We start from the raw sequence: 23,338 nt of genomic DNA on the forward strand, positions 1-23,338 counted from the left end.
GGCGTTGCGACTTATGTCGTGGTTGCATTGTGTAAATTCCGGTCGGACCCCCCCCCCATTGAAAACGGCCTGGTTGTCCCACTGGTTGACATCACCACGCAAGTTACAGATCACACATTACAGTCATATGCAGGGTGTGATAAATTGTGTGGAAAAAGATTCAGATTTTTACAAAATAGTAGGTCATCATATATTAGTAGCTGCTTGTACATAGCCTTGTTTATAGTGAATAAACATAATGATGTCATATAAAACAAATAAAATACAGGATTTGAGACGTTCCAAAACATACGATATTAGATGTGGAAAACAAGAATTTCGGAGATCCAATCCAGTAGAAATAGACTGTAGCACATAATAATCCATAATTCCACAATGTGACATATAACCTACCGGTAAATACTTTGCACAAGGCTTGTTTATCACTTCCTAAACTTAAAGACCACCTTTAATCTATATAGCATTGCATTGTTACCTTGGCCTCTAGTTCCAAAATTCTGGAATTTTTTATTGAGGAAATGTCTTTCACATCATGCTCTGCTTTTTGAAGTTTTTTCTTCAATTTTGAACATGCTTCATCAGCTTCCAACAGATTTTCAGACTGTTTTACATGAGTGGATTTCACAAGTTCCAACTCTTTCTCAAGAACTTTGCACTAAACATGAACATATATTTTTATTTCCACCCGAATATGTATGTTTTATCAAGTTTTTGTGTGAGGATTTTATCACGGTCATGTGCATTCACCAGCCGTAAAAGAACACATATCTGAGAAAATTTAGGGGCGAATACTGAAACTATCTAGAATTATGGTGGTGCATTGATTCATGCGATACTTGAGGTAGCTAAAATCATCATATCTATGAATAATAGTCCGGCTGGAATTGTCACAGTGCACCACGACCCAAGTCGCAACGCCACTAGGTGTCGCCACAGTGTCCGAAACACGATAAATTGCTCCTGGTTAATAGGGAAACGCCATCCCAGCGTTTCGCTTACCTTGCCCTCGTTCATTAACGGCACTTCGCTATGTCAAAACGCTGTTCATTACATTCCAGCGAATTGCTAACAAAAAGCTGTTAAGTATTTTCAACGTTTCAATTTTTTCATTTCTCGAAATTTAGAGCGTATAAAATAGCTCTTATTAAATAGTATTTAATATCTATCGCGAATTTATCAGCATCTGGCGACTGGAGTTGACGACAACATCAATCAGTTTAAGTTGGCGGTGCCGGTATTCATTTACAAGCAAAAATACATAACATGCAACATGAAATATTCAAATCAGCGCAGAATCCAAAAATAAAATATGTTTTATGGTCTTAATATACACATGGAAAGAAGAAAGGACAAAGAAATAACGACTAAAAATTAAGAAGGGTATGTTTGTGTACTTTTGTTTACCATCGTCATCATAATCAAATAAGCGAACCCGATTCCCAAATTTCAGTCCGCCAATAATAACCGTGTTTTATTTTTCGAGTCAGCGCTGATTTAAATTTTTCACGCATGTGTTATAATTTTAATTTTGATTATAAATCAATACCTTCAACTTAAAATGAACGATATTGTTATCAACGACGTCGAGATAACGATAAAAAAATTCCGATAGAAACTAAATAATATTTAAGAGCTATTTTATACACTCTAGGTTGTAAGAAATTAAAAAATTGATGAATATGATGAAGGATGAAATCAATTGATTCTGACACAATTTTCTTTTAAATTATTGCCGAGGCCGCACAACCTATCTTCACTAAATTGAAATATACGATGAATGTAAAATATTTTCAACCAAAAACGTCCTCGGCGTCTTATAAGTACTTCAAGTCGGAGTTTATTGGAAATCTTTCATGACGACTGTTAGTTATTGTCGTGCCACACATGGCTGCTTTCAATTGCGATAAAAAATAAAATAATTGTTAAATGTTTTTGAATCAAAACGTGGATGGTGGCTAAACCAATATCATCACACACATTTTTTAAGTTTTCGGTTTTCGGCCTTTCATATGTAGAAAATCTTACGTTAGTCAAGGCAATATTTTTCTGAGAGAGTATTCGTCACAAGAGAGAGAGATAGCGTGATGCTATTGTTGCTATTTCTACTTTTTTGAGGTAACATATCTCCTTTCCGAATACAAACATATACGCGGGGATAGCGTCATTATTAGGTACCGTAACTAATAGCAATAAGGTATGATCGAAGTCGGGCGGTGTTAAATTACGTTGGGGTGATAAAGCACTGGGAAAAAGTAGTTTTCACTGGAGTGTTATGACTGTAGAACGGCGTTGTTTGAACGTAGAACAATATCTAAAAAAAAACAAATTTCAAACGAGGGGACACGACCCCCATAACTGTCCCCTTGATGCGCCACTAATTGTGAGCAAAATGGGCTTTTATGATATATCCTGTGAGTAGGGCTGTCCAAAATCGAATATTTTTTCGATTCGAATCGAACCGAATATTTTTCTCGAATCGAATACTATTGCGCAATCCTAAATTTGTCTCTAATGTACAATAAAAACTTCCTCTTCAATATTGTGGTAACGTATGTGCAGTTATATCTGAATTATTGCAAATATTTTGCATAACTATGTTTCCAGAGTTATAAAATGAGATCACAAACCTTCTTGAACTGGTCAAAAAATCAGAGTTTCGAAAACTATCAAGTTTTAAGAGTTGGAAATTGCACAGACTCATTTAATGCTCGTAGTTGCTATTTTAGTCCTATTATCATTAGTATTATTAACTCAATATTTTTTGTGTAATTTTCAGTAAAATGATAAACAACTATTAATATAGATAAAACTGTTGCCCAAAAAATTCAAAATTGCATTTCGGGAACTCACAAATTCAGAGCTAGTTTGATGACATTAATATTTGATGACCATATTGTTGCTGTACAACAGCCATCAACTCACAAAAGTGCAATTTTTTGTCATAGTAATAAATGGATGAAACACAGTATTGCCATTAGAAGAAATTACAAATTCTATTGGAAAAAGATATTGGACCTCCAAAACGTGATTCAGTCCTGTACCATGTTTCTATGATCACTGACTCAACAGCTACAAATCGATTCTATTTATAAAACTGGCGTTTTTTTGGCTGACACAAAATTTGCCTTTTTCTCCTTGTGTTCTCTCAAAAAACATCATCTTTAAATCATTGTCATCATTACCGATAACTTTTCATTTATGACCATGCATGGAATGGATAATTACATGTCACGGGGCAATAGGAGAGACCTTTTTTTACGCAAAGAAAGTGATAGAAACACGTTTTTGCTCGCCCGGTGAAAAACGCGGTGCAAAGGTGGTCGTGAGGCGCATTATGTACCAAATTTTAGCGATTCGTAAATCGGCCGAAAAACGCTTCGAATAATTTGCGATTCGATTTCGAATATTCGGTTCTCTTGGACAGCCCTACCCGTGAGTCTGTATTTTCCTTTCAATATTTATTATCATTGCGGTTAGACTTTTATTTAACTAACTCCAGTTAATGCTTGACAAATGTTAATACGTAACTTATCATGTGACTTCAATATCAGTCTTCCCTTTTTCAGGAAGAAGAATTGTTAATCTAACGTACTTAAATACAGCTGTGGGCATATGTTATGGGTATTGGAAAATTAAAAATTGATATATTTTATCTCTTGCCCCGCATGACAGGTTTCCCAATATTTTTCTCGCCTTCATTTTGCATCAAAAAGTTGTCTCTCCTAATGCCCGGCTTTTGCCGATATCGGTGCCAAAAAGGGATATCGGTTGAGCTCTACTAAACATAACCCCTGGGGTCCATGTACGGCCATGGAACTTCTTTACATTGGCCCACCTAGAGAATACTTTTCTTATTTATGACATCATGGGCGTTTTCAATGTTGTGTTATGTCACACTTTCAAAAGGTTAAAAATACTCCCGGCAAAAAGGAAGGTTGATTATGAACGACATATGTTTAATAACACTTAGTTGTGCAAGTGTTAGCCATAGATGTCCAAATAGAATGGATGAGTATATCAAATTTTCGTTCAATAGTGCACACATTCTCAATGTCGTCGCCAGGGATGTTTTGCTCGAAAATATTTTACAATTATTTTATCGTACTTGAGACGGGGCAATAATTCACAGCCGACATGAAGGATTCAAATCAGCATCGACTTCTAGTACTTGTAAATAACACGATTTTCAGTTTTAACACTCCTTTATTAGCAGATGAAAAATTGGGTAGTGCACTTGCTTGTTTAAGTATTTCAGTGTTTCGTTGACAGCAATTGCATAATAAGAATAACATTTTCTTTCATCTCAATGATTGTACAGTTTCAAGCGAAAATAAAAATTAATCATTATGTCCATGGTAGTACAAGACTTGACGCTTGTTTGAAAGGATACTTCTGATATAGAGTGACAAAATTTAGCTTACCAATATCAGCCGACTAAGCCGTAAAAAATTGTGTCTAATTATAAAATGTACCGTATTTATTCAATTATAACGCGCACTCGTGTATAACGCGCACCTTTAAATTTTGAATGAAAATTGGTATAAAATTCTTTTTTTTATTTTTTCTCTACTAACTACTGGTAAGCACATAAGGTAACAACTCACAGCATGAACAAAAAACAACAACTGTTCGATTTCTGTTTGGGTTATGTTTAAATCAGTGTCCCAATCGGCGGGAACATCACTTTCAACCTCTTCTTCTGGCCCTGATTTTGAATCCCACAGCAAGTCGTCTTCTGTACCATCCATACTATTGCTAATGCCCGTCCTTAAAAAACTGAGTTTCCGCATAATCAACAACCTCCAGTTTGAATGCAGCCCTATATGCAGAACGTTTTTGTCTTGCCATAATAGCTAATGGGTAATATATAATGGGTATCTACAGTACAGTACGATAATGGCAAATAAATATTCTCAACGCAGCGGGAATGTCAAACGCATGCTGAGCTGTCGCATGTGCTTGCACGAAATCGAACGCTTGCACGAATGTCAAACGCACGCTGAGCTGTCGCATGTGCGTGTGCTTGCACGAAATCGTCCTGCATTGGAATGTGCATGCGCGAGCGCACGCACGTTTCAGATGTTTAAAACCACATTTCCAATACCGCATTTCTCAGACCTCGTGTATAACGCGCAGCATTGATTTTTGCCTAAAATTCAGTTCAAAATTTTGCGCGTTATAATCGAATAAATACGGTAAATACTGTTTCATACAAACTACTGGGCTTTTCCGTAGATCAACAAACCTGGGTGAAATTTTAACTTTTTCAGTGAAATGAATGTAGTCCAATCAAAGTGTCTTTTGATGTAAAGAATACAAAACAAGTACCGGTACTTTCACTACACTTTTGAAAAATTGATAAAATTCAACAGTTGCTTGGAATGGCCCTACTACTTAAGCATATATGAAAGCCCAACTTCTTCTTAACACATCACCAGTCCAAGTTTTATATGTGAAGACTAGTTGATCATTCCAGATCATGGACATGCATGATAGGTACGGTAAGTCATAAACAACATGCGGCAATGCAAACCATCAGATTACAGTCCAGCACATTCACTATACACAATCGCATCAAAGATCATCACAGTCTTCCTCAATAATTTATCGGGGCCAACACATACACCATAAAAGTCAAATTTACATGATTATCCTTATTAGATTACCTTTAATTGATGTGACAATGTTTCTGCTTGAAATTTATCATCGTTTTCCCTATTTTCTTTTTCTTTTTTGAGCAAAGCATTGTCAAGTTCAGAGGTAAATTCAAATTTCAGTGCTATAATTTCTGATCTAAGTTGTGACTCAAATCTTTCATGCTGAGAATTCATTTGGGCCATTTGTGATAAAGTTTCTTCAACCTCCGCATCCTGAAAAAGGAAAAAATACACACAATTCAATAACATGTAGTGTGTAGGCAAACACATCACATATGAGTTAGTCGAAAATATATACCGGTATAACGGTATTCCATTTCTTCTCTCAATTTATGTTTGGCAGTAATCCATATTTGCAATAAGTCTGAAAAGATAAAGTTCCAGCGTTCACATGCCAGCAATGACTCAAGCAGCTCATTAATAAGAAAATTTCAAAGAAGAATGTGAAATTGATTCATTCTCCGCCCTAATAGAACTCTTAATAGAAATAACAATGTGACGACTACTGTCACAGAGAGTTACGGGTGATTTCAAGGGTAGAAAAGCGATGTGATGATGAACATCAGGTACTTTACCCTGACACTCCCTGATTTCATTCAAGTTGAAATGAAAAAAAAGCTAAGAAGATGGCACTGAAGTCTGGTCATTGTAAACAAGATGATGAAATTTTAAATGACAAGTTCTATTTAAAGCCAGAACATTTAGCTAGTGACCAAGCTAGTATGAATATTTGTAAATACAGAAGTCTTCAAATCACAGAACCTGATGAGGACCAGTGTTCACTGTAAGGAAATTATGAGTGCAAAGGTTAAAAAAATACATGGAAGTGCCATGGTAAATTTTATTAACAAGTTAAGTGCCCTAGTTTTAACCTTACCTCTTAAATATCATAGTTACTTGAAAAAACTCTCTACACCTTCGAAAGAGAAGACTTGGGTTGTTCAATCCAGACACCCATTTTTCTAATTGTTTTGCGGCTAATTTGTGGAAAATTGAATCCCTTGGCAATACAAAGTACACACAGCACCGATCGTGCGTGAATGACTCCACCCTTGGCCTATCTGGTTACCCTATATTTCTCTCGTGTTCATTTTGCGAGGAAAAGATATGTCCCATTCTCCTAATGCCAGGTGGCAGGCACTCAACTTTACTAACCTCCTGAGTTACTGTCGGAAATAAAAAATGCTCTATTAAAATTGAATGGATTGGTATTGTGTAAATAAAGTATATATATTCAATATTTCATATTCAATTAAATAATTCAGAATGTATTCGAAATAGTGAATTATATGGCATTGATCATTCCTGGACTTCAGTATATGGCCCATACTGCAGAAACTATTCTAAAACTGAAACTCTCCATGTTTTACGAATGTCTCACTTCGTGAGACATTCGCTTATGGTAGAAAAGGCCACTTCAAAGGGTCAAAGATATGTAGAGGGAAACCAGCAGCAAGAGCACACAGGGTGAAGCCAAGAACTAATTCCACAGAGTCACATTCAGAAACAGACAGCTCCTCTAAGAATGATACAGAGGAAGAAAGCAGTCCACCCAGGTCAAAAGAAGGAGTGCGCAGAATGAGACGCATACACAGAGTCCAATGTAAGTCGGTGCTAAACAGCGTCTAATGCGATACAGAAAACTAACAATGGGAGCTAAACCGGCATCGGACGAATTAACTAAAGCACTGACCCAAATCTTCGCTAACATCAAGGGTGTACATCAGAGTTACATCAGACAATTACATTAATTCAGTTAAATTACAATCACTCCCTTAAATATTTCAATTACATTACAATTACTCTGTGAAAAAAATATCAAATTACAATTACATTTACAATAACAACAGAGCAACGCTTAAATATATGGACACGCTACACAGAGCAGTATTTACCCTTGACGCTACCGGTATCCTCAAAAAAATTCCGAGTTTCGCGTAGCAAGAATTTACAGAATCAAACCAGACAGTGTTCCCATGGATTCAGCTTATTTTATCACAGCTATTTCTAGACTAATTTTTGATTACTACTACTACTACTATTACTACTTGATTACAACTAAAAACTAACGAATAGCATTCAAAATCGCGAAATGAGGTATTGTTTACAACCACGACTGAAAATCTGTCCGAGTGTCTTAACGTATGCGAAAAGCATATTGTTACGCCACTTTTTCGCATCTTGCTGTTTGGCTAATGTTACAAAATAAAAAAGAAAGGCGATTCTCGAAAACACCCCCTGGAAAAATATTTCGCCCTTTTTCGTGTTATTGCGGGCCAGATAAAAGGTAGTTTGGTGACCCCGGGTGTAATTGAAAATGTAATTGAGCCAAAAATTTTAGCAAATTACAATTACAATCACACAGAATGAAAATGCCTCAATTACATTAGAATTTCAATTGAATGAAAAACTGTGATTAATTACATCAATTACAATTAAGGGCGGGCAAAATCGAATATTTTTTTCGAATCGAATAGTTCGAATATTTTTTACGAATACCGAATAGTCGAATAACCAAGTTTTTTTTAAATACAACGGGGGTACGTCGGAGGTCGATACTCCCTTCGAAAATTAGAACTTTGAGAAGTCGGCAACAAAGTGTTTTTTATTCACTGGTTAAATTCTCTAAAATCGCTAATTGTTTTTGTCGCCGCGATCCTAAAGTTCGTAATCTGTATTCCCGCCCGATTCATTTTTTTGAAAGTATTAATTCTTGCGGGTCGGCGGACATCGAAGTTTTATATATTAGGTATACCCGTGCCGTTGAAAATTTTTTAAAACTGTAAAAGTCGCCAATAACGCGTGCGATAGCATTTTGCTATAATCGCCGATTGTTATTATCAGTGTGACATGGTATTTAGGCCGTAAACAACTTTATGTTGGTTTTATTTTCTCTAAATCAAAAATTTTTCACATTGTTGTGCGACGTTAACGATGATAACTATTTTATTTTTGTACACACACGGAATTGCGAATCAGCCAATAGTTTAATTAATATACGTTCATCGGCGGCGAGTTTCTGAGAACAATGCAAATTTTTTGATTGAAAAGCCGCAATATACAATACTGAAAATAAAACTTTAAACAATATGAGTTTTATTGAGGCCTGCGACAGTTTAAAAACGCCTTTTTGGACATTGAAAATCGCAAAATTTCGTTTGCCTCTCGCACACATTATGTTTGGTCGGCGTTTAGAAAACATATCGTCACTAAAATCGAAGCACTGTTAATTGTGGCCATATTATCCATTACTTTAAATTGCCGTCGAAATTTATTTTTTCAACATTATAAAAGGTTTGAAACGGGACAATTTTCCCCGGGTTGTGATGATATATATAAGATAATCAATCAAATGTATATTCAATCAAAATTATTGTGCTAAAATAAATTTTAATCTGAGATATTACAGCACATTTATGGATTTTTTGATGTTACAAGTCCTGAAAATAAGGAAATCAAAGCTTTATATGTTTGAGCAGTTTACCACACTTTATGTTCGCAGATTGCGGTGGTATTTTAAAATTGTGAAGATTTTATTTTGTCGACTCAACCGCTGGTTAAATTGAAGACAATAATAAAGCAAGACATTTTAAATATGCCCTTATCGGTCACAAATTGATTACTTTGCACAACAGAAAACTCATTATTCATTGTAAAAGTCGGCTCTTTTAACAAGTGGCCTAATCGCGACGATGAATATGTATTTTTGATTAAACGATATACTTTATATGTATTTTTATTGTACGAAATGAAATTGTACTCTACGGGATTTTATATCAGTTATTGAGATTTTTCTAACGGCGATAACGAGTTCGCAAGATTCCAAAAATACGTATTAAAATGAAATACACCCGGCAGTTTATCTCATACTTTTATGTCCACAGATCGCCGTGGCATTTCAGAGAAGTAATGTTTTAATTTTGACTTAAGAAGAAGCAACCGCGAGTTACGATAAAAATCAGAATAAAATTAATTTGAATTCACTCCCTGATATTTGTCTTTAACATCTGTCGCCGGCGTGTAATACTGCCAGGATTATGAAAACCAAACTTCGATGTCCCATTCGGAAAAGAAGTGGATTCAATAGGTTTTTATGATAGGTTTGGATGTGTGAAAAAATATCGCAATTACGGGGTCATTACGTAATCGATTTGGCCGTAATTACGGAATTGATTTTTGTCAATTACTTGCAAGCCTAACACTCAACCGAGACAAATGCATTTTTCGCAAACCAGAAACCCCATTCTGGGGGCAAGATCGTTACAAAAAACGGGATTCGGCCAGGCCCAGTCAAGGTGGAGTCACTTAAAAAGCAACAAAAAACCCCAGTCAAAAGATGAAGTCATGTCCTTCCCATGCTTCATACAATCATTTGGTGACTTCATTCCACACTTGTCAAGCAAGACCACACATCTGCGCAGCCTCGCAAACAAAATACAAAGAATCCAGGTGGTCATCACAATGCAACAAAGAATTCAAAACTCTTAAACAATCTTTGCAAGCAGACACAGAGCTAAGATATTTTGACATAAATGACCTCAACCTTCGTATTCGTGGACGCCCACATAACTGGCATCTCAGCTATACTCGCCCAAGGAAAAAGCATCCTTGAATCCAAAGCAGTAGCATTCATAAGCCGGGCAACTAAGCCGGAAGAACAACACTACCCTCAACTCGATACCGAAGCACTGGCTGTTGATTTTGCTTTGCGACGATTCCGCAACAATATCGCTAGAGGTCCTCCAGTGAAAATCATCACAGACCATAAGCCACTGGTCAGCATTTTTAGCAATTTGCGCAAAGGCTCAATCAGAACAGGCAGAATCAAAATGAGACATCAAGACATACTGTACGAAGTTCTATGGCAGCCAGGCAAGCACAATCCAGCAGATTATCTCTCACGGCACTCAATTCCCTTCCATGAAACACCCGAAGAGTGGCAGAAAGAGGCTGGAGAGCTGGGAAGGACTGTATACTGACTTCAGTACGGGCTTTACATCGAATCAATATCTTTGTCGACCATCGCGCAAGAATTTTCTTTGCCAACATGTATCCTTCCAGTGCCACAACCCTATGGCACTTGTGCCATGCCTTGACCTTTGCTCCCCTCCAACGGGTCGCGTCTGCCCGTACCGGTACTAGGCTAGCCTTGTAGACTGAACAATCTGCTTTAACTATTAACCTGCAATTTACAGATAAAACAGTAGATTACTGCAGTTAGGATTATATGCTTTGTTACTGATAATAAAAGCTCAGTTCAACAACCGTTTGTCTGTCCCTAGTCAAGCCAGGCTATCTGTCAGGAAGCAAGCAAGCAAGCACAGCCCTGAACTTATTAAAAAGAATGCTGAATTCCATGCTGACGAAGGACGGTTTCTGTAACCCACGCTAACGTGCTTATGCACCAGAATCATTGCTATGTCTAGCAATTTGTATACCCAATACAAATTGACAACAGGAGAAAAAGATTTACTCTTCTATTCGAAAAATATAAAATTTATATACTTTTATTTTACCTTAGTTGACTTGAAAGCTTCCAATTCAGCTTGCTTGTCTATGAGTCTTTGCCTGTAATGTCGCTGCATTTCACACCTCGTTTGTTGTTCTCGTTCAAGCGATTCTGCCAGATTTGCAATCTTTATTTTCAAGTCACTGATTGCTGCCATATGAGAAACTTCTAAAGTCTGGAAATAGAAAATAATGTTTGCCCATTGCTTGGTTTGTAGTATAGCTCAAAGCAAAATGATGAAGTTCGCCTCTATCACCACTGGTAAAAGAGTAGGAACGAGTTCTATAACATAAGATATATACCATATGAATTTATGGCTGAAATAGAGAAGTCAGTAGATAATGCCCGACACAAGATGTAATGGATTTCGAATCCACACTCTCAGAGGACATCTAGATAAGTGCAATTACATAAATTCAAAGTAAAAACACTTTCAGCATAGAAGTAAATTAGGATATGTAAATTATCACAATGTCTCAGAGAAATCGAAGAACAGTCTTTGAGAAGGTAAGGTCATAAATTAAGAGCAAACCTTTGTTTTCGTAAATGATTCATCATATGTTTTCAGTTCTTTATCCCGATCATGAAGCAGCTATAAAACATAACAGTTAGGCTATAGGAAGTATTATAGTAAGATTTGAGTTATAACCCAGTTTTATACAATTTCACAATCATCATCCTGACCCAGCCTGAGAATAAATGCAGCACATCAACCAAACGACTTTTTCATGTTAAATTAAATCACAATAATCTTTTATAATTTTTTCAGTAGAAACAGTCCGGTAGGCTATTTAAGCGTTATTTAGGGAGACCACAGAAATGCTACAGGGGCGAGTAGTCAGCACAAAAATGAAATATTTCAAACGGCTTGATTCAAGTTTAAAAGTTCATATCTTCATCAGGGCTCACAAATATTGGCTAGACCGGTTTAATCTCAGCTACCGTAATTTAAACATTATTGTAAATAGTAAAAATTAATTTTGAGAGTTAACTACAACTCGCGGATGTCAGTGGTGTTATAACAGTTTATATGCATAAAAACAAGCTTGCATGTACCGGTAGCTAATGTGCACGAATTGTGAAACTATCACTTGTCGTAATCTAATGTTAATCGAGTGGATTTTTTATTGCATATTTTTTTCGAATAATTTGAATACTTCAACGAATACAGAGTATTGTCGATACTCTTTTAGGAAATTACTTTACTTTTTTTTTTCATGATAACTGCAAAAAATTAGCATGTAAATGTTTTTTAATATTTAAAATTATCTGGCTCATAAATTATGCCGCAAACTACACTTAACAAAAACAAAGTAGCCTATGTATATATATAGGCATATATTATATAAATTAAAAATTACATGTAGTCCTCAGCAAAATTCCAAGCATGCTAGTCTGACATCCCTGATCTAAAGCATTGTTCAGAGCAACTGATCCATAGGGCTATGAAATGTTTCCTGATACTATACATCAATGATGACACCTGCCCTATATCCATTTAGACAATTTTGCTGATTTGAATTTATGGAGAATAAATTTTCTGAACATTCAAAACATTGAAAGGGATTTTTTCAATTTTAACTTGGATGGTTATGTTTTACGCGAAACGATTTATTCAAATAATAATTACCGTATCTCATAATTAAAAAAAACTCATTAAAATGACAAGGCTACCAAAAAGCATTTAGGGTTATTATCAGTAATTATCAAATAAGTCATTGAGAATTTAAAATTCATAATACCTTTAAATTGTATTTGAAATCTTCTTTTAATTTTGTAAATTTTCCACATAATTCTTTGTGTTCATTTGCTTTTTGTACCATAGCTGTTTGTAATGAGGACAATTGAAGTGATGTCAAGTGTTTCCATTCTTTTTCTTTTTTGTTTGCAAGATCTCCTATTTCTTTTAACTTCACAGAATTCATTTGAATTATGGCTATAGACAATAAATCTGAAGAAAACAAAAACAGAACAATATTCGAAATTTTTTTTTAGAATTGCCTAAAATTTTCAAACTCACTATGCATTTACCTTTTATAATACAAACAGGACACATCGGAAATATGATTTAACATACAATTTTGACAGGGATAAAAGATCTGTAATATATGCACATTTATTAATCGATGACACACCAGTACATGATTGTTTTCAATTTGGAAGCATTAAGTTGATAAAAAATGATTAAAATACGTGAATAAATTTGAAAGATTGAAATTACGGTAACTAAAAATTATATTTGGCATTATCCTCAGAAGGCAGACAAGATTGTCACTAAATAGTACATTACTAACTACCGGTAGGTTGATTTAAAAAATGCCACAATAAATTATTTTATGTCATGATGCAGATGACCTATAATGAGAATATTTTTATAATAGCCAGATCAATTGAATGATGAATCCAATGATTCGAATTCAATTGTAACATTAGAGATGTCTGAAAGAAATAAAATATTCGAATACAATCAAAACTTTTTATATTTGGTATAGCGAATTCTTGATTTTAGGGGAAATTTAGCAATTTTCAAGTTTGAATTGTGATATATGACCTTCAAACTAAATGCTCATTTGACTTTTGAATAAAATATTACAGCACTCAATTAATTTTATCTTTTTTATACTAGCCTATAAAATTCAATTTCTGTAAATGTACAAGGATGGTAATCGAGTCTGAAATTAGTATTTATTCCTATTTACTATTCCACAAGTGAAGACATGATTTCAGAATGTTTGCTGAATACTAGAGAACTCATTTTGAAAAAAAACTCACTCGTAGCATCATTATTCATGCACAGACTTGGATATAATCAGGGAATATGAAATATTGAGTATATTCTAAAATAAAAATCAAGAAATAAAACCTTTTCATAGTGTATGATGGAGTTTGCGTACAATAAACAATGGAATAACTGTTATCTCCAATCTGGTAATTAAAAATTTGTGGTTGGATACCTCACATAAGAGAATGAATTGCAGTAGCATAGGATTAGGCTTGAATAAATGTGTTTCAATTGCAAGCAAAAGACCAGAGCCAATAAAATTCCCAGTAAACAAAAACACAATATATTTTGTCTTAGGGGCATTGCGACACATAAAAATGATATTTTCACACATTCGCATAGAAGATAACAAACAATCAAAGTGTCAATTTTATTTCATTAGCATAAAAACATGTGACAGAACGTTTGAAGACTTCGCTCGAAAACGAAACACTTTGCTGATGATGAAAAGTGACCATTGTTCAGAATTATTCCAAAGTTAGCTAAATAAGTATTCAAATACTTTGATATTCGATTCATTTTTGACAACTGTGAATACAATTTTATCATGGCATGTTTATCACTTCCACACTGAACCAGTCTCTACGTAATTAAGAACGGACATGTATAGGTCCGAATCATACAATCTCATCATTTGGCTTATAACTGGAATATTGGTATAGTGAAAGTTATGGACTAAAGTATCAACATAAAATTGAAACCTCAGATTTTTGCCTCAATAATTTTATTCCTAAGAATGATAAACCACATAATTACCGGTGTGCCTTTTAAAAATATCTGACTTTACCAATAATAGCATTAACCCAGTTCTGATTAGCTGCTTGATTGGAGACTTATTCAACCTAAACCACTAAAAATCTTAAAAAGCAAATCATGCTCCATATGGCGAACCATCACCTCTCCCCCGGGATAAATATGTAAATCCTATCCTATTCACCGGATGCACAATTCCGTGCGAGTACAAAAATAAAATAATTGTCTTCGTTATCGTGGAATAAATTTGTGGAAATTCTTCGTTTTGGAGAAAATAACACAATCATAAAAGCGTTTACGACCAGAATAACATGATGACACGCTGATAAAAATAATCGCGTGCAAGTTTCTATCGTGAATGTTTTCATTCAACGGAAACGTCTTGAAAGCAACGTCGAAAATGTGTGACGTCACATAAATATCCGATATTCTTACTAAGAACGCTAATTCCGATATTCGAATAACGAGATTTTCAAATACTTTATTAGAATTGGCCATCCCTGGTCCTGGGCATCATGTGACCTCTCCCCCCAGTTTAAGAACCACTGGGCTATAGAATAACAGAAAAGCGATTCGTGGATAACTGAGTAACCTCTAAAAATTAAACTTTCATAATGCTCGTTGTAGTTTATAGCTTGTGATATTCACTAATCAAGACAGCGCTATTCTACAAGTTAATTACGGCGTCACATTTCTTTTCTTATCAAGTTGGATGCAATTAGTATAATTTAATAACTTCTAAAAATATAAATAAAAGTCATTTAATACCTCCGAATATCTAAAGATAACGGGGTTTTCAAAATATAGAAACAAGTGCGGGGGCTGAAGCCAATATTTGAGAGGTCCTAATTCAGACCGTGGTCCATCAGTTGAAAAAATGGGGCTAATGGCAGTATTTTCACCATTATCAGCCAAGTCATTACTCGATATGAAATGTTGCTATATTATTTTGGAATATTCATTTATAGCAATACCCAATTCACATTGTAAATCATTGTTTTTTACCAATTTCAGTTTGTTTCTCAATCTCTTTAGCAGCAAGATAAATTTCAATTACTAATATAACAGTACCAATCACTAAACCAATGCCTGCACGAAAAGCCAGGTCAGGTATGTAACTCTGTAGCAGGTACATTGTTGCACCACATGAAGCAAAAAGGGTTAAAGCAAAATTAAGACCACTTATAAGTGAGGATCCAGTTCGTTTTAGCTTTGCAATACAAGGTTTTCTGGATACATTTTCCACCATTTTATTATAATCTCTATGTTTTTGTTGTGCAGACAATTTTTTAAGCCTCTTTTGAAGTTCAGGATTAGGTTCTTTTTCTGGCAAGTTCGGTATGAACATACAAGCATCTCTAAGTAGTGGAAACAAATTCGGGACTTCTGTATCATTTTTGTTATTATCATGTTGAAGGCAACGCCACTCAAAGACTTTGATAAGCTCCAGCAAATCTATCGTAGCAATATCAATGGCTGATTTTAATATCTTCACTATATCTTCTGGAAGTTCCACTGATTGCATTAGATTTTTTGCACATGTAAGTCCATCATTTGATAATTTGAAACTAATTGGCTTCTCCGTTTTTGCCAAATTGTATTCCATAGCCAATGTGCCACTTTTCAATTATAATTTGCTTTTCAAATAAAGACTATAAATAAATGACAAATATTATAATAATTGTAAAGTCAAATTTGGTTCCAATGATTAATTTAAAAAAAAATTCATTTGAATTCTAGTTAATTGTAGTTTGAATAGTACAGGAATGACACTTAATTACAAAATAATTACACATTTATAATTTCGTTAGTAACAATCATGGTTAGGCCTGATACGGTTGGACAAAAAGTCATCCAAAGACGGCTAGAACAGATTGATATTTAGAGCTGTGTTTCAACAGAATTACCGTATATGCTCGCGAATAGGCCGAGTTTAAAACTCAAAAAAAAGTTGCCAAACTAAGGGACAGTCTTATTCGCGCATAACTCAGATTGCACCAAAAAATCGGCTCATTCGTGCATCAGAATTGATCAAGCAACGAAATGATATTATGCTGACTTGCCGGTAATTCCAAAAGCTTCAAACCATACCAAGTTTTCACAATAAAAAGCGTGCACGCATACACACAATCGCTTGTGAAAGTGGATTGTCTTATCATACAGCTGATGGCTTGTACAGTCTGTGATTGGTTGTTTAACACGTGACGCTTGTACAGGCTGTGATTGTTTGTTTTCGCTTGTGTTTCTTTTACATAACAGCAACAGTGTCGATTTAAGGCCAGTTGTTTCGTGGTGAAAACGTTATTATTTGGTGCGCTATCGCCGTAGAGGCAATTAACGGCGCGCTGCTTTTAATCACCTTTACGATATGTTATCCGTTAAGGGGCAGTGATAAGGACTTTTAGCAAAATTAACCGCGTTGCGGATGATCAAAGGAAATTGTTTTATGCCGACTCAGGGACTCTCTTAAACTCCCGACAACAATCCCTTCCATTAATACAAATCACGACGCATGAAAAGCAATATAGACTTTATTAACATGAATTTACAAGTAAGAATCTACGGCCGTCGCAAACAAACAGAAATGATAAACGTGAGAAATATTTGTGTTACAGCAATTTTGTTTTCTTTCTGCGCCTTTCCTAAGGCGTCTGGCGTGTTAAGATTCGTAGCGATTTATAGGAATGTGTTAATACAGCGTTATTTCTTTCCTTGAAACGGACAAGGAACGAAATTAATCGCCTTTGTGACGATCAAAGAAAATTGTTTTATGCTGATTCAGGAACTCTATTTTAAACTCCCGACACAATCACAACGCATTCAAAAGCAATATAGACTTTATTAACATAAATTAACAAGTAAGAGTTACGGGTAATAATCCACCTACGGCCCTCGCTAACATGCAGAAACGATAAACGTGAGAATGTTTGCGTTACAGTAATTTTGTTCTCTTTCTACGTTTTTCTTGAGGCGTCCGGCGTGTAACGATTCGTAGGACTGGCTTATGTACGATTTTTTATAAAATCATTGTTTTAGGGCCGCTTTTGAGGAGTCGGCCTATTCGCGATATAGGCGTAATTTCGGGAAAATACGGGTATCTGTGAGCTTTCAGATGGACGAGTCGGATTGAAAGATTTGTTTAACTAATGATTATCTGAATCAATATTCGCATAAAAAAAAAACTGGGAAATCATATTTTTTAAAGATTTATTTTCAGTATTTTATATTGCCGCTTTTCCATCAAAATATTTGCGCTGTCCTCAGAAACTCGTCGCCGATGAACGTATAATATAATTAAACTATCGCCGGATTCGCAATTCCGTGTGTGTACAAAAATAAAATAAATATCATCGTTAACGTCGCACAACGTTGTGAAAAATTTTTGATTTAGAGAAAATAAAACCAACATTTTTAAAGTTTCTTCTAATTTTTGAAGAGAGTATCACCTCCGACGGACCCCCGTTGTATTTACAAAAAATATTCGTTATTCGACTATTCGGTATTCGTAAAAAATATTCGAACTATTCGATTCGAAAAAAATGACTTACCCAATCTTTATCACCATCAGGGGCAGCCCTACTATTACAGACAGCCGACATGTCGTGGTTACAGCAGCAAAATTGGTGGTATTCGATTTGCTGCCGTAACCACGGCGGCTCGCTATTGGTTTATGGCAGCTGAAATGTCAGTCGCCGTGGGTTTGGTCATAGGTTAGCGGCCATGGTTTGGAAATCCCGCCATGGTTTTGCCTGCGGAGCTCTAGCAGTCTATTGTTTTGCCTGCGGAGCTCTAGCAGTCTATTGTTTTGCCTGCGGAGCTCTAGCAGTCTAGACGCCACAAAATACTTGAAACTGCACTTGCACACCTGTTTGCATCCAAATTTTTTTCTGCTAAATATCCATTCACATTTATTTTTGAAGAAGCATTTTTATATAAATTAACTATCCAATTTATAAGATTTTTTCCAAATCCAGATTTTTCCTAATAATTCAACTAGTATATTTCTGTCTGTCATGTGATAGCCTAAGCTTTTTGTTGATCTATTGATAAAACAATTAATGGTAAATTTTTCCTTATTTCAGTATTTGCACAAAGTATATCTTCTCGAATACATTAAAACTGTGGAAAGAAGATTTTCGTGAATTGATCTCCCTGGAACAAACCGGAATGCAGTTTGATTGATTACGTACCGATACCGTAGCTGATAGTGTGGAGACTTATTTGAGCTAAACCGCTAGAAGAGTCTAGCAAATCATGCTTCAGAAGACTTACCGTATGCCTGTATGCCGACCACAGAAAAATCAAACAGCTGAACAGCAAACGACTTGCCGAATTCTGCAATTACCGTAAAGGAAATCAGAAAATACCACTGTGAAGCTAGTAGCAATTTGACCTTTGTGTGCGGCGAAGCGGAAAGGTGAATATTGGCAGCAGAAATGAAGGAGTGTCATAATCTACATCCGAAAAAATGTAGAAAAACGAATTTAGAATACGATCAATGGGAAGATACTAATCATTTACGATAAATTAACATCTACAAAGCAAAAAATAACAATAAATTACATGATAAACAATGAAAAAACAATAAAAATGACACGAATTTTATTTAACTTCCTTCGAAATAGCAGATGAGCAATTCCTAAATCAAGTCAAGTTGTACAGTAAACAAAACTAAGGAGATGGATGACGAGTTTAAAAAATGGGGAGTCAGCGTACCCCCATAGGAGAACATAAGCCTTCCAAATTTTAAAACCTAGGGTATTCTCATAGCTAAAAAACGTCCTTATTCGGAAAATTACCTATAGCTAAAAAAGCTGATTTAGTCAAATTTCAAAGCCTAGCAGCACATCCTTCCGCCCAAGAGGCATCCGATTTGATTATTTATTATTAAAGAGGTTTATCTGAAGTTATTCACACAACTCGAACCTAAGTCTTGTTTTTATTAGAATCTAGGGTATTATCGAAGCGAAAATGGCCTATTTTTGAAAAATTGCGTATAGCGAAAAAAGCTGATTTAGCCAAATTTCAAAGCCTAGCAGCACGCCCTTCCGCCCAAGAGGCATCCGATTTGATTATTTATTATTAAAGATGTTTATCTGAAGTTTTTCACACATCTTGAACCTAAGCCTTGTTTTTATTAGAATTTAGGGTAATATCGAAGCGAAAATGGCCTTATTTTGAAAAATTACTTATAGCGAAAAAAGCTGATTTAGCCAAATTTCAAAGCCTAGCAGCACACCCTTCCGCCCAAGAGGCATCCGATTTGATTATTTATTATTAAAGAGGTTTATCTGAAGTTTTTCACACAACTCGAACCTAAGCCTTGTTTTTATTAGAATCTAGGGTATTATCGAAGCGAAAATGGCCTTATTTGGAAAAATTACTTATAGTCAAAAAAGCTGATTTAGCCAAATTTCAAAGCCTAGCAGCACATCCTTCCGCCAAAGAGGCATCCGATTTGATTATTTATTATTAAAGAGGTTTATCTGAAGTTTTTCACACAACTCGAACCTAAGCCTTGTTTTTATTAGAATCTAGGGTATTATCGAAGCGAAAATGGCCCATTTTCGAAAAATTACTTGTAGCGAAAAAAGCTGATTCAATCAAATTTCAAAGCCTAGCAGCACACCCTTCCGCCCAAGAGGCATCCGATTTGATTGTTTATTATTAAAGAGGTTTATCTGAAGTTTTTCACACAACTCGAACCTAAGCCTTGTTTTTATTAGAATCTAGGGTATTATCGAAGCGAAAATGGCCCATTTTGAAAAAATTACGTATAGCGAAAAAAGCTGATTCAATCAAATTTCAAAGCCTAGCAGCACACCCTTCCGCCCAAGAGGCATCCGATTTGATTATTTATTATTAAAGATGTTGATCTGAAGTTTTTCACACAGTTCGAACCTAAGCCTTGTTTTTATTAGAATCTAGGGTATTATCGAAGCGAAAATGGCCCATTTTGAAAAAATTACGTATAGCGAAAAAAGCTGATTCAATCAAATTTCAAAGCCTAGCAGCACACCCTTCCGCCCAAGAGGCATCCGATTTGATTATTTATTATTGAAGATGTTGATCTGAAGTTTTTCACACAGTTCGAACCTAAGCCTTGTTTTTATTAGAATCTAGGGTATTATCGAAGCGAAAATGGCCTTATTTGGAAAAATTACGTATAGCGAAAAAAGCTGATTTAACCAAATTTCAAAGCCTAGCAGCACACCCTTCCGCCCAAGAGGCATCCGATTTGATTGTTTATTATTAAAGAGGTTTATCTGAAGTTTTTCACACAACTCGAACCTAAGCCTTGTTTTTATTAGAATCTAGGGTATTATCGAAGCGAAAATGGCCCATTTTTGAAAAATTACGTATAGCGAAAAAAGCTGATTCAATCAAATTTCAAAGCCTAGCAGCACACCCTTCCGCCCAAGAGGCATCCGATTTGATTATTTATTATTAAAGAGGTTTATCTGAAGTTTTTCACACAGTTCGAACCTAAGCCTTGTTTTTATTAGAATCTAGGGTATTATCGAAGCGAAAATGGCCCATTTTTGAAAAATTACGTATAGCGAAAAAAGCTGATTCAATCAAATTTCAAAGCCTAGCAGCACACCCTTCCGCCCAAGAGGCATCCGATTTGATTATTTATTATTAAAGATGTTGATCTGAAGTTTTTCACACAGTTCGAACCTAAGCCTTGTTTTTATTAGAATCTAGGGTATTATCGAAGCGAAAATGGCCTTATTTGGAAAAATTACTTATAGCAAAAAAAGATGATTTAGCCAAATTTCAAAGCCTAGCAGCACATCCTTCCGCCCAAGAGGCATCCGATTTGATTATTTATTATTAAAGAGGTTTATCTGAAGTTTTTCACACAACTCGAACCTAAGCCTTGTTTTTATTAGAATCTAGGGTATTATCGAAGCGAAAATGGCCCATTTTGGAAAAATTACGTATAGCGAAAAAAGCTGATTTAACCAAATTTCAAAGCCTAGCAGCACACCCTTCCGCCCAAGAGGCATCCGATTTGATTGTTTATTATTAAAGAGGTTTATCTGAAGTTTTTCACACAACTCGAACCTAAGCCTTGTTTTTATTAGAATCTAGGGTATTATCGAAGCGAAAATGGCCCATTTTTGAAAAATTACGTATAGCGAAAAAAGCTGATTCAATCAAATTTCAAAGCCTAGCAGCACACCCTTCCGCCCAAGAGGCATCCGATTTGATTATTTATTATTAAAGATGTTGATCTGAAGTTTTTTACACAGTTCGAACCTAAGCCTTGTTTTTATTAGAATCTAGGGTATTATCGAAGCGAAAATGGCCTTATTTGGAAAAATTACTTATAGCGAAAAAGCTGATTTAGCCAAATTTCAAAGCCTAGCAGCACACCCTTCCGCCCAAGAGGCATCCGATTTGATTATTTATTATTAAAGAGGTTTATCTGAAGTTTTTCACACAACTCGAACCTAAGCCTTGTTTTTATTAGAATCTAGGGTATTATCGAAGCGAAAATGTCCCATTTTGAAAAAATTACGTATAGCGAAAAAAGCTGATTTAACCAAATTTCAAAGCCTAGCAGCACACCCTTCCGCCCAAGAGGCATCCGATTTGATTGTTTATTATTAAAGAGGTTTATCTGAAGTTTTTCACAAAACTCGAACCTAAGCCTTGTTTTTATTAGAATCTAGGGTATTATCGAAGCGAAAATTGCCCATTTTTGAAAAATTACGTATGGCGAAAAAAGCTGATTCAATCAAATTTCAAAGCCTAGCAGCACACCCTTCCGCCCAAGAGGCATCCGATTTGATTATTTATTATTAAAGATGTTGATCTGAAGTTTTTTACACAGTTCGAACCTAAGCCTTGTTTTTATTAGAATCTAGGGTATTATCGAAGCGAAAATGGCCTTCTTTGGAAAAATTACTTATAGCGAAAAAAGCTGATTTAGCCAAATTTCAAAGCCTAGCAGCACACCCTTCCGCCCAAGAGGCATACGATTTGATTATTTATTATTAAAGAGGTTTATCTGAAGTTTTTCACACAACCCGAACCTAAGCCTTGTTTTTATTAGAATCTAGGGTATTATCGAAGCGAAAATGGCCTTATTTGGAAAAATTACTTATAGCGAAAAAAGCTGATTTAGCCAAATTTCAAAGCCTAGCAGCACACCCTTCCGCCCAAGAGGCATCCGATTTGATTATTTATTATTAAAGAGGTTTATCTGAAGTTTTTGAAATTTGGCTAAATCAGCCTTTTTCGCTATACGTAATTTTTCAAAAATGGGCCATTTTCGCTTCGATAATACCCTAGATTCTAATAAAAACAAGGCTTAGCTTCGAGTTGTGTGAAAAACTTCAGATAAACATCTTTAATAATAAATAATCAAATCGGATGCCTCTTGGGCGGAAGGGTGTGCTGCTAGGCTTTGAAATTTGGCTAAATCAGCTTTTTTCGCTATAAGTAATTTTTCCAAATAAGGCCATTTTCGCTTCGATAATACCCTAGATTCTAATAAAAACAAGGCTTAGGTTCGAGTTGTGTGAAAAACTTCAGATAAACCTCTTTAATAATAAATAATCAAATCGGATGCCTCTTGGGCGGAAGGGTGTGCTGCTAGGCTTTGAAATTTGATTGAATCAGCTT

General features: G+C 35.3%; 2 protein-coding genes across 10 annotated transcripts in view; both read right to left on the reverse strand.

The window, feature by feature from the left end:
• LOC120345502 (coiled-coil domain-containing protein 57-like) overlaps positions 1 to 23,338 on the reverse strand; it is a 56,476-nt gene that overhangs the window by 26,561 nt on the left and 6,577 nt on the right. For 6 of the 9 annotated variants that reach the window (XM_078110841.1, XM_078110844.1, XM_078110839.1 and 3 more), the window contains exons 2-7: positions 18,974 to 19,070; positions 12,909 to 13,117; positions 11,699 to 11,758; positions 11,174 to 11,341; positions 5,667 to 5,870; positions 476 to 655 (exon numbers count right to left, since the gene is read on the reverse strand). In XM_078110841.1, the coding sequence (XP_077966967.1) occupies positions 476 to 655; positions 5,667 to 5,870; positions 11,174 to 11,341; positions 11,699 to 11,758; positions 12,909 to 13,091 (795 nt within the window). In that variant the 5' untranslated portion in view covers positions 13,092 to 13,117; positions 18,974 to 19,070. Of the gene's footprint in view, positions 1 to 475; positions 656 to 5,666; positions 5,871 to 5,955; positions 6,022 to 6,534; positions 8,109 to 11,173; positions 11,342 to 11,698; positions 11,759 to 12,908; positions 13,118 to 18,973; positions 19,071 to 23,338 lie in introns of those variants that run through there. The other 3 variants (XM_078110847.1, XM_078110855.1, XM_078110853.1) reach the window with 3 other exon arrangements.
• On the reverse strand, positions 13,117 to 16,353 carry LOC144420961 (uncharacterized). The gene has a single exon (XM_078110874.1). It carries the CDS (start codon positions 16,305 to 16,307, stop codon positions 15,693 to 15,695), a length of 615 nt encoding a protein of 204 aa, XP_077967000.1. The 5' UTR covers positions 16,308 to 16,353; the 3' UTR covers positions 13,117 to 15,692.

The sequence above is a fragment of the Styela clava genome, chromosome 1, assembly GCF_964204865.1.
Source record: "Styela clava chromosome 1, kaStyClav1.hap1.2, whole genome shotgun sequence".
Classification (NCBI taxonomy): Eukaryota; Metazoa; Chordata; class Ascidiacea; order Stolidobranchia; family Styelidae; genus Styela; species Styela clava.